Genomic DNA, 11,892 nt, shown 5'->3' with positions numbered 1-11,892 from the left:
GAAGATACAAAACATAATAAAGGGGTCACTGTAAATCGTCTGGGTAGTTATTTGATCAACTGTTCAGCAGTCTTATGGCTTGGAGGTAGAAGCTGTTCAGGACCGCTTGCCGTGCGGTAGCAGAGAGAACAGTCTATGACTTGGGTGGCTGGAGTCTTTGACCATTTTTAGGGCCTTACTCTGCCTGGTATAGAGGTCCTGGACGGCAGGAATCTTGGCCCCAGTGATGTACTGGGCCGTGCGCACTTCCCTCTGTAGCACCTTGTGGTTGGATGCCAAGCAGTTGCCAGTGGTGAGGCTGCCAGTCAAGATGCTCTCAATGGTGCTGCTGTATAACATTTTGAGGATCTAAGGGCCCATGCCAAATCTTTTCAGTGTTCTTAGTGGGAAGAGGTGTTGTCGTGCCCTCTTCACGGCTGTGTTTGTGTGTTTGGACCATGATAGGTCAAAAAGTGGCGTGATGTGGACACCGAGGAACTTGAAGCACTTGAACCGCACCACTACAGCCCCATCGATGCAGCCCACAATAAGTTCCTTTGTTTGGCCCACATTGAGGGAGAGGTTGTTGTCCTGGCGCCACACTGCCAGGTCCATGACCTCCTCCCTATAGGCTGTCTCATAGTCATCGGTGATCCACCACCGTCGTGTCGTCGGAAAACTTAAAGACAGTGTTGGAGTCGTGCACAGCATCCTTCCTGTTTCTCCCATTTCACATCTGATTTGAATTGGAGGAATTCCATTTACACTCTAAGCACACAGTGTAGTAGACAGTTGTTACTGTGCGTTTCACTCCAATTATGAAATCAATTTTCTTCCTTGAAGTTGCTGTACAAGTGTTCCAGCACGATTACCAAAAAGAGCAGCAGGAGCAGCTAAGACAGACGAGAGCAGGAAACAGGCCACTACATCATATACACAGACCTGGACAAAGTAAGCCTGTTCAGTGGTTTCATGCAGGATTATTGTACTATTGCGTCAGACTGTAAAAGTGAGTCAGCGTAGAGATTAAACCAGTCATACATCATTTGACTGTTAATGATGTACTACCAAGAGGGGTTTGTGCTTGAGCAGGATAGAACAGAGGTCACAGTGCCTTTAGATGCACCATCGAATAAATGTTGGTTTCATAGCCGACGTAGGCTGCCAGCAAAATCAATTAGTCAATTACAATTAGTGCTTCAGGACTTTCACGGTACAGCAGAGCAGCAATGTTTAAACACAGAAAGAACCACATGAGGATGTTTGCTTTTAAAGTCAATAGTTTGTATTAGCAATAACACCCATGGATAGGGAGCGACACATTTCCTCAAATAAACTCAGCAAAAAAATAAATGTCCTCTCACTGTCAACTGCGTTTATTTTCAGCGAACTTAACATGTGTAAATATTTGTATGAACATAACAAGATTCAACAACAGAGACAAACTGAACAAGTTCCACAGACATGTGACTAAGAGAAATGGAATAATATGTCCCTGAACAAAGCGGGGATCAAAATCAAAAGTAACAGTCAGTATCTGCTGTGGTCACCAGCTGCATTGAGTACTGCAGTGCATCTCCTCATGGACTGCACCAGATTTGCCAGTTCTTGCTGTGAGATATTACCCCACTCTTCCACCAAGGCACCTGCAAGTTCCCGGACATTTCTGGGGGGAATGGCCCTAGCCCTCACCCTCCGATCCAACAGGTTCCAGACGTGCTCAATGGGATTGAGATCCGGGCTCCTCGCTGGCCATGGCAGAACACTAACATTCCTGTCTTGCAGGATATCACACACAGAACGAGCAGTATGGCTGGTGGCATTGTCATGCTGGAGGGTCATGTCAGGATGAGCCTGCAGGAAGGGTACCACATGAGGGAGGAGAATGTCTTCCCTGAAACGCACAGCGTTGAGATTGCCTGCAATGACAACAAGCTCAGTCCGATGATGCTGTGACACACCGCCCCAGACCATGATGGACCCTCCACCTCCAAATCGATCCCGCTCCAGAGGGCAGGCCTCGGTGTAACGCTCATTCATAAACACAAATCCGACCACCACCCCTGGTGAGACAATACCGCGACTTGTCAGTGAAGAGCACTGGTCCAGAGATGGTGGGTTTGTGCCCATAGGCAACCTTGTTGCCGGTGATGTCTGGTGAGGACCTGCCTTACAACAGGCCTACAAGCCCTCAGTCCAGCCTCTCTCAGCCTATGTGTACAGTCTAAGCACTGATGGAGGGATTGTGCGTTCCTGGTGTAACTCGGGCAGTTGTTGTTGCCATCCTGTACCTGTCCCGCAAGTGTGATGTTCGGATGTACCGATCCTGTGCAGGTGTTGTTACACGTGGTCTGCCACTACGAGGACGATCAGCTGTCCGTCCTTTCTCCCTGTAGAACTGTCTTAGACGTCTCACAGTACGGACATTGCAATTTATTTCCCTGGCCACATCTGCAGTCCTCATGCCTCCTTGCAGCATGCCTAAGGCACATTCACGCAGATGAGCAGGGACCCTGGCCATCTTTCTTTTGGTGTTTTTCAGAGTCAGTAGAAAGGCCTCTTTAGTGTCCTAAGTCTTCATAACTGTGACCTTAATTACCTACCGTCTGTAAGCTGTTAGTGTCTTAACGACCGTTCCACAGGTGCATGCTCATTAATTGTTTATGGTTCATTGAACAAGCATGGGAAACAGTGTTTAAACCTTTTACAGATCTGTGAAGTTATTTGGATTTTTACGAAAGACAGGGTCCTGAAGAAGGGACGTTTCTTTTTTTTTGCTGAGTTTATGACTAGGCGTCCATGTATAATGACTCATCTTTAGTTTTGACATGGATCCAACTCAGTGTTCCTCTGTCAGGGTCGCAGGGTTTGTCCCTCCATTTATCCCTGGTTCTCCATGATTGAGTGTTAATCTCTCATTGTTTAGCGTTGAGCTCTAGCTGCTACTCATTGCTCCATGCTGGGTCTTCTACAGTAAAAGTTCAGGTACCAGTGCTAAGAGTCTGGGCTTTACATCCTCTTCTCTTAAGACAGGCAGATAAGGCCGGAAGAAAGGCTTTGCAGCTCAGTGTCTCATCTCAGCACTGCTGGTTTCAGCCCGAAAGCCACGAGGCAAAAGGATTTAATACAGCCAGGCAGGGCAGGACACTCCTCTCCAGAGGGGATTACTCGGAGCAGAGCAGGCCTGCAGAAAACAGACCCCCAACACAGGCCCGAGCCAGAGCTGACCTGGGAGCACACACAAACACACAAATGGGGTTACCCAACAGCACAGACACACACAACTCCCCCCCCACTCACACACACACACGCACGCGCACGCACGCACACACACACACACACACACACACACAGGATGAGCTGCACATGTTGTTTTTCATTAGGGCAGACATGGTCAGGGACAAGGAGGCTTTGGCTGGCTGGGTATCTGGCTGCACTAGAGAGAAGGCAGAAGCCCTCATCCTCTCTAACCCGCAATGCACTGTACAATACACAGAGAGGCAGTATGAGAGGGAAAAGGAGAGGAGGAGAGCGAGAGAGAGAGAGAGAGAGAGAGAAACAGATTAGTGAGACGTGAGATTCAAAGTGATATGATGGAAGAGGGATTCCTAGTAAATGTTACATAGGGAGCAGGAGAAAGGCAGTTCATTTTGCACCAACTGAGAATTGAAAAGGAGAGTGTGGCGTTGGAAAAGGCTTTTTCTGAGAAAGACTAAGTGTTATCGTGGGATTGGGACTGAGAGTTGGAGAGTAGATGAAAGTGAGAGTTGGAGAGTAGATGAAAGTGAGAGTTGGAGAGGGGCCCACAAGTGGGATGTGTGTGGTTGTGACAGAAAAGCACATGGCACGCATACTGTAAATTCACACACACTCACACACAAACAACACACACACCCGCGGCAGGCACACGGCATAAGGGTGCTGTTGATGCCAGAGCTCCACTGCACGGCTGACTGTTAAATGGAACATTATTCTCCTGATCTGGCATGACAGAGGAGGTCTAGCAGACCTCTAAGCTTTGAAAATGGCATTTAGTGCTTCAGCTGTGGATTACAGAAAAGTCTCATTTGTAATGCTAAAAAAGGAGAGGGAAAAAAGAGTTGAACACAGAATCCCTGGTCCTGGAGGGCCGCACCTGGAAGACCAGGTGTGTTGAATTTAGGCATTCACTGAATTGATCAATTAGCTCAGTTGGTCAGGTGTGGTGCCTAGTTGGAACCTGCGGCCCTCCAGGAACACGGTTGCCTACCCCTGGTTCAGCGGTTCAAGTTTTTGTTCCCCATCTTCGTCATCATAAACGGTAAGTGGGACAATAGTGATATTTATCTATTTTTTCCCAGCAGCGTGTTCTAATCACTTCAGGTCTAGTTCACACATGAGAGAATTCAGTCGGGGTTGATACATGTTAAAGGAAACATTAAGTCTTAATAGTTCTGTCAGCCTTCACAAAGATTTCCCTGACGTGTGATAAGAAGTGGGCCAACGTTGGCATAGCATCAGCCCTACACGACAACAGGATCTCTACCTTGACCGCAGTGAACACGCCGTCCTAGTGTCGACGTTCCTCTCTTCCTGTGTCCTCTGCAGAGATCTGTCTGTTGACGCGGGGTAGAAGGACAGCCAGCGTCAGAGCGGACACCTACTGCCGTCTGTACTCTCTGTCTGTGGACAACTTCAACGAGGTCCTGGAAGAGTATCCCATGATGAGACGGGCCTTCGAGACCGTGGCTCTGGACCGGCTGGACCGCATAGGTAAGAGACTACATAGCACAACATGACTTTCAACTCCATATGTGTCACTGTAATTGAGCTGATCGTTACAGCCAACCATCCGCCTCTCCATTGTCAAGTGTTGTGAAGTATGAATGTGTTCAAAGACGTGTTACAGTCCCCAGGTAGCACTCTGTACTAGATTGCCACGGGTTAAAAACCCGGATGGAACAAATGAAACGTGATGTAGTAAATGGATATGGATTGGCTGAGTAAATGACAAAGGGAGTCAGCTGCCAGTCACTGTACTGTACATGGAGGTGTCTGTCTGAGAATCAAACACAGATGTGCCACAGCTGAGGAATCCTCTGGAGGGGAGCTGTTTCCAGCGAAGAGGAGAGGAGGCCACGCAGTCAGTGTTTGTGTATGTTAGTGACCTGCTCAGGGCCAGTTGGACCAGTAGGCCAGGCAAACAGATGTGTCATATTAGCTCAGATGTCTCCACCCCACCCACGCTGGCCTCCACACATCTGGCGCCGTGGGCCCTGGCTGCCAGGGAGGAGGGACGGATGGGCACCACAGAGAGAGGAGAGGAGACAACTCTCTCTATTCTACAGGATATTGTTTTATCATCTCATGTGATAATCTCTCCAGGCAGGGACAGTGATGTAAGTTAAAAAGAGGAAAACCCATGGTGGTGGTGAGGAACTCACTATATATAGCTCACCTAGTTGACCTAGTGAAAAGTAGTGTATTTAGTTTGGTTAGTAATATAGAATTGACATAACAGACAGTGACAGATAGAATGTCCGATGCTAACAGTAGGAGAATGGATCATCTCACATCTGTTGTATTGGCCCTGAAGAACAGGGGAGGTAGGTGTTTGGATACAGTAGTTAAGTACATAGAATACTGGTTCTTTTCATTCTAGCACCACTTCAGTGACGTGTACAATGATATGACACTTCATTCAGTTCTCAGCAAGCCCAGACAAATAGAAGATTCACAGTCAATGTCAGCACGCCTCGATCATAACTGAACTATCTCTGCATGCTTCATTACAGCCCTGGGTATGTCTCTAATGAAATGTTGAACAATGGCTGCAGGCAAGGGGCTCTTTGGTGAAAATGGCTGCTTTGAAGCGATGAGGGAAAGCCTCCTGCCTCCGATATCAACCTCTCCTGGTCCTGATGCCTGATGCCTTTGTGTCTGCATGTTGTGAATAGATGGTGTTCACCTTTCCCCAGCCCTCCTGCATAATGAAGTCATTCACACAGCAATGCCCTACTAATTAATTACTGTCTTAATGGACCCTGTGCAATCGGATCAGAGCTGGGCCTGCTACGGCGGCGTGTGAGCGGTGTCGGGGTCAGGGCGGACCGAGAGACAGCCCCCAGCACTGCTCCCTCTAATCGCAAGCCTCTCATATCTGAAATGGAGAGAGATTGATCTGGGCCTAATTGCATTGACAGTAGCGGGCTGAGCGTACGGGTACTGTACGATTTCAATCGCACCACATAGCACCAGCTTTTCAGGATTAGTCCTTTAGAACAAACAGTGAATTAACCCTGTCACTGCTGGCATGTCCACCCAAGACAGATAGGGCCAGAGTTGAATTCAACTTTTTGTTACTTAGCTTGTCTTGTCACAGAGAGCTATTTCAGGCCATCCCCATCCTGTCTCTGTAATCTGGTGAGTGGCTGACCCCTGACCCCTCCACCACTGGCCATGGAGCTCTGGCCATCCAATGACAGCGGAGGACCACTGCCCTACACTGTGAAATCACTGACGTTAGTGTGAACACTGACCAGCCCCTCATTCTTTCCATATCAGTCAGCCATGTCCCCGTTCAGAGCCGTGTTTCATCTGCATTCACTTTGCCTCTTATCTACGGCTCCACAGTAAGAGCTAGTCAAACAAACACATACACTGCCTGCTGGAACTATCATGCTTCCTCTGTGTTATACTCCTTGGTAGGCTACGTCCCCGTTTCCCTCTCTCTCAGTCTCCCTCTTTCATCGAAAATTTCAGCCAGGGATTCTCTTTTCAAGCTCTGTCCTTGTGCTCGGTGCTGTTAGGGAGAAGTGCTTCAGAATGCAGCAACCGTGTGACATAGGAGTCAAAGAGGAGTCTGGGAGTAGGCTGATCACAGCCATTCTGACGCCCTTTAATAGTCAATGTGCAGCCTAGGGGCTAACACTCAGTGGCCTTTGTTGGCAAATGTGTTGCTTGTTCACAGGATCAGGGATGATTATGATGTAGCTGGTTATTGTGCAGTAGGGCCAGTGTGTGGCTAACTGTATAGTGGAAAAATGTCTCTCTAAATCAGATGCAATTCCAGAGTGTTTAACTAACTAGACTGTCTGTCTGTCTGTCTGTCTGTCTGTCTGTCTGTCTGTCTGTCTGTCTGTCTGTCTGTCTGTCTGTCTGTCTGTCTGTCTGTCTGTCTGTCTGTCTGTCTGTCTGTCTGTCTGTCTGTCTGTCTCTGTCTCTCTCTCTCTCTCTCTCTCTCTCTCTCTCTCTCCTCTCTCTCTCTCTCACAGGGAAGAAGAACTCCCTCCTGCAGCACAAGGTGCAGCACGACCTGAGCTCCGGCGTTCTCAACTACCAGGAGAACGAGATCATCCAGCAGATTGTGCAGCATGACAGAGACATGGCCACCTGCGCCCACCTCCTCCAGAACATTCCTCCGCCTCAGCCCCCGTCTCCGGGGCACACCCCCGTCATCTGGGCTCCCCTCATCCAGGCACCCCTGCAGGCTGCTGCCGCCACCACCTCTGTTGCCATCGCCTTGACGCACCACCCCCACCTTCCCCACCTCCCCGCCGCACTCTTCCGCCCGCCGGTCACGGTCCTGGGCTCCAGGAACCTCCAGGACCCTCCCCCCGGCCGGCTGAAGAAGTTCCACACGTCAGCGCCCACCTCCTCCATGGGACCTGACTCCCCCTCCAGCACCCCATCTAAACTGCACTGCTCTGGGATGGATACAGCCCTGCTGGCCTCCTTCCGGGCCCACCACACGACTCAGGGGTCAGTGGCAGCCAGCTCCAGTCAGCAGGCGTCCAGCAGCAGTGGAACCCAGCCTGGGCCTACCGGAGCCTTTCCCTTTGGGCCTTTCTCTTCCTTCGGGGGCTCTCCCTCCCACAGCACGGCACAGAGCACGGCCCAGCTACACTCACAGCCCCAGACGCAGCAGCCGTTCCGCTGCACCACCCCGCCTCTCGCTGCCCTCTTCCAGCAGGGAGTCATGGAGGGAGCCGTGGGGACAGGGATGGGTGGAGCAACAGGCGGAGCTACAGGTTGGTCTTCAGGAGGCACTACCGGAGGTGAAATAGGAGGGGTTGCTGAGGGGGCCACGGGTGGAACAATAAGAAGGGCCACTGGTTGGGGCAGACGTGGGTCTATAGAAGGATATACTACTGGAGTACATATAGGAGGAGCCACTGGGGGGTACTCAGGAGGGGCTAGTGGTGGGCACATTAGAGGAACTAGTGGAGGACATATAGGAGCTACTGGTGGAGCAATGGGAGGGGCTACAGGTGGAATGACAATTGGAGTTCTGGGTACCTCTAGTTCTGGTTGTAGTATCAGCCCCCAGTCCACTGGTTCATCCGGCAACATTAACCCCTGTCAGCTGCTCCACAGCCAGCTGCCCCCCAAGCCTCCACAGGTGGGCTCCCTGCAGCAGTTTGCAGGCGGGGGTAGGACTTCTAGTGGCTTCTACCACCTCCCCCCTCCAGGCTCCCCATCCACCTCCTCCACCCAGCAGGCCCCAGGGGGCTCCCCTTCTCCCCTGGCCCAGTTCAGTCTGGCAGGCCTCCAGTCTGGCCTGGTCCCTCAGCTGTCCCTGGAGAGGTCTGCCCTGGCCTCGTTGGCCCAGTACGGCTCAGCTAACGGCTCGCCCTGCTACACCCCCCTGGGGCCTAGCCCCACGGTCCAAAGCCCAGTCACAGGAAGGACTTTCCACTACAGCGACTCGTCCAGTGCCACAGGGTCCCACAGCTCTCTGCTCATGCCCCAGACCTCCCTCCCCAGCCAGCAGCACGCAGCCGGCAGTGAGTCTCTGCTGGGGCTGGGCAGCTTCTCTGAGGATATGAAACTATTGTCCTGTTCTAACATCTCCCTGCCCCAGGATGTGACCCAGGCCATGGGATACTCCTCCCTCCCACGCTCCTCACCCCCTCGCACCTCGCCCACACGCACCTCGCACCCATGCTCCTCCATGGAGCCAGGATACTGCTTCTCCTCACCCTACACCTCCCCCATCCTAGTTCCAAAACCCTGTAGCTCGGTGCCAGGGCACATGACTCCTCCTGTCCCTGCCCAGATGTCTCCAGGACACCTGCAGCACCAGACTCAGTCCCCCGTGGCCTCCCCGGCCCTGCCGCCACGGAAAGGCTCGGCAGCCCACTCTGAACTAGAACCTGTCCGCTCCAAACTAACCTCCAATTTGTGAGGTTTGATCACACCCTCCCTGGACAAGTACACAAACGATCTTCCTGTATGATGTCATTCTCTTCTAGGCTTCACTGTGTTCTAATCGTTATCATTTCCACGTTCTTAATATTACTGTGATTTAAAAGATGATGCTTAACCAGGTAACTTCTAGCTCCCTAGACAACTACACTTTCTTTGTTTTTGTTTTGTTTCTCCCTGTTTTATTCATACGTATATACATAGAAATATATTTAAAAGATATGCTAATCAATAGACAGGAGGGTGTGAACAGAAAATGATATCCATTTAAGAGATGGTCATTTCTTTGTTTCTAACTATGCCAAATTCATATGATGGGGTTTGGTTTGATGGTTAGATGGACAACACAATAGTACTTTTTTGCAGGAACCTATGCACTAATACCTGCATGTATAGATGCTTTTTGTGTGTTTTAAAAGAACAGAATCAACCTTTTCAGCAGAAAAATACATGCTTCAATAAGAGCAGACTGACTTATTTTTTCATCCCATACAGGATCACATATTGTTGATCCTTTATCATCTATTATCGATTAGATTACTTATTTATCCACTGTATAGACGTCACGAAACCTTCCGAGGTGGAGAAGAGATTTTAGGAAACCAAAAAGACTTTCCTCTGGGGTGATCAATCTGCCTCCTCTTTGGCCTGTGTGTCATTGTATTGTCGTAATATTGGGGGGGTGTTGAGTGGGCTACAGGCCCTCCATCCCTGTAGTGAGACAGACATCAAGTATGATGTGTTAGTGATAGGCTTCCTGCAGTGTCCTCAACCCTGTCCTAACAAATTCACTTTGTCTTCCAAGCTCATCATGCCGCAAATGTTTTGGATGGACAAGGACAAGTTGAGCCCTGCAATCTGTGTGCTAGTGGACAGAGTGTATGCATTTATGTGTGTGATAGTGACTGAGTGTGAGTGTGTGTTTGAGTGTGTGTTTAAGAGAGATAGAGAAAGAGAGGGAGAGGAGTCTAATGCAAGGCAAGAGCTTGCCAGACTAACCAAGGGGGGTTTTGCCTTTTCACAAAACTAGGACGACCATCCCAGCTTGTGTGTGGAGTTGTGTACCTACAGGACTCTTCAATCTCTCAATGCTAGAAAAGACAACACTCACTAGTGCTCTTAGAGCCATCAATCACACATACTTCTCAGTCAGATAATGTAGCAAACACACAGGAAATAGACAATTTGGACATAAGCAATTACGTTTGTTATTGTAATGATATCAGATACCTGTTGAAGTGCTGCTTGATAGAAACGATCTTACCACTCCACATTACTACCCACAGCTGCTAGACGGTCAACGTAGACATTCTCCCACAATGCCAGTGTTGAGTTGAACATGTTGAATGTATGTACATTTTATTTATTTTTGTTTAGAATAAATATGGGTTATGCAGTTTTACATCAAGGAGTGACAGACGGGTCAGACGGGTCATGACAGAATAAATTGTAATTGTGGACAATTTCATAGTCCTGCAAATTGAGCTTAATCCCAGCGGACAAGAATGGTTGAAATTACATAATTCCAGATAACACGACGTCATTCCATCCACATAACCTGACGTCATTCCATCCAGATAACACGACATCATTCCATCCAGATAACCTGACTTAATTTCAACCAGATAACACGACATCATTTCAACCAGATAACACGACGTCATTCCATCCAGATAACACGACATCATTTCAACCAGATAACACGACGTCATTCCATCCAGATAACACGACATCATTTCAACCAGATAACACGACGTCATTCCATCCAGATAACACGACATCATTTCAACCAGATAACACGACGTCATTCCATCCAGATAACATGACGTCATTTCAACCAGATAACACGACTTCATTCCATCCAGATAACACAACATCATTTCAACCAGATAACACGACGTCATTCCATCCAGATAACACGACGTCATTCCATCCAGATAACACGACGTCATTCCATCCAGATAACACGACTTAATTTCATCCAGATAACACGACATCATTTCAACCAGATAACACGACATCATTTCATCCAGATAACACGACATCATTTCAACCAGATAACACGACGTCATTCCATCCAGATAACCTGACTTAATTTCATCCAGATAACACGACATCATTTCAACCAGATAACACAACATAATTTCATCCAGATAACACGACATAATTTCAACCAGATAACACGACGTCATTCCATCCAGATAACCTGACTTAATTTCAACCAGATAACATGACGTCATTCCATCCAGATAACACGACGTCATTCCATCCAGATAACCTGACTTAATTTCATCCAGATAACCTGACTTAATTTCAACCAGATAACATGACGTCATTCCATCCAGATAACACGACGTCATTCCATCCAGATTCCATCCAGATAACCTGACTTAATTTCATCCAGATAACCTGACTTAATTTCAACCAGATAACATGACATTCCATAATCATTCCATCCAGATAACATGACGTCATTCCATCCAGATAACCTGACTTAATTCCAACCAGATAACACGTCATTCCATCCAGATAACACGACGTCATTCCATCCAGATAACCTGGCTTAATTTCATCCAGATAACACGACATCATTTCAACCAGATAACACGACATCATTTCATCCAGATAACACGACATCGTTTCAACCAGATAACACGACGTCATTCCATCCAGATAACCTGACTTAATTTCAACCAGATAACATGACGTCATTCCATCCAGATAACA

General features: G+C 48.6%; 1 protein-coding gene across 2 annotated transcripts in view; it reads left to right on the top strand.

Moving 5' to 3' along the window:
- Positions 1 to 11,525, top strand: part of LOC124035778 (potassium/sodium hyperpolarization-activated cyclic nucleotide-gated channel 4-like) — a 106,916-nt gene extending 95,391 nt beyond the window's left edge. For both annotated transcript variants that reach the window (XM_046349483.1, XM_046349482.1), the window contains exons 7-8: positions 4,567 to 4,731; positions 7,233 to 11,525. In XM_046349483.1, the coding sequence (XP_046205439.1) occupies positions 4,567 to 4,731; positions 7,233 to 9,145 (2,078 nt within the window). In that variant the 3' untranslated portion in view covers positions 9,146 to 11,525. The remainder of the gene's footprint in view (positions 1 to 4,566; positions 4,732 to 7,232) is intronic.
- The last annotated feature ends 367 nt before the right edge of the window (positions 11,526 to 11,892 follow it).

This window comes from Oncorhynchus gorbuscha, linkage group LG05, assembly GCF_021184085.1.
Source record: "Oncorhynchus gorbuscha isolate QuinsamMale2020 ecotype Even-year linkage group LG05, OgorEven_v1.0, whole genome shotgun sequence".
Classification (NCBI taxonomy): Eukaryota; Metazoa; Chordata; class Actinopteri; order Salmoniformes; family Salmonidae; genus Oncorhynchus; species Oncorhynchus gorbuscha.
This window is presented reverse-complemented; position numbering and strand designations above follow the sequence as displayed.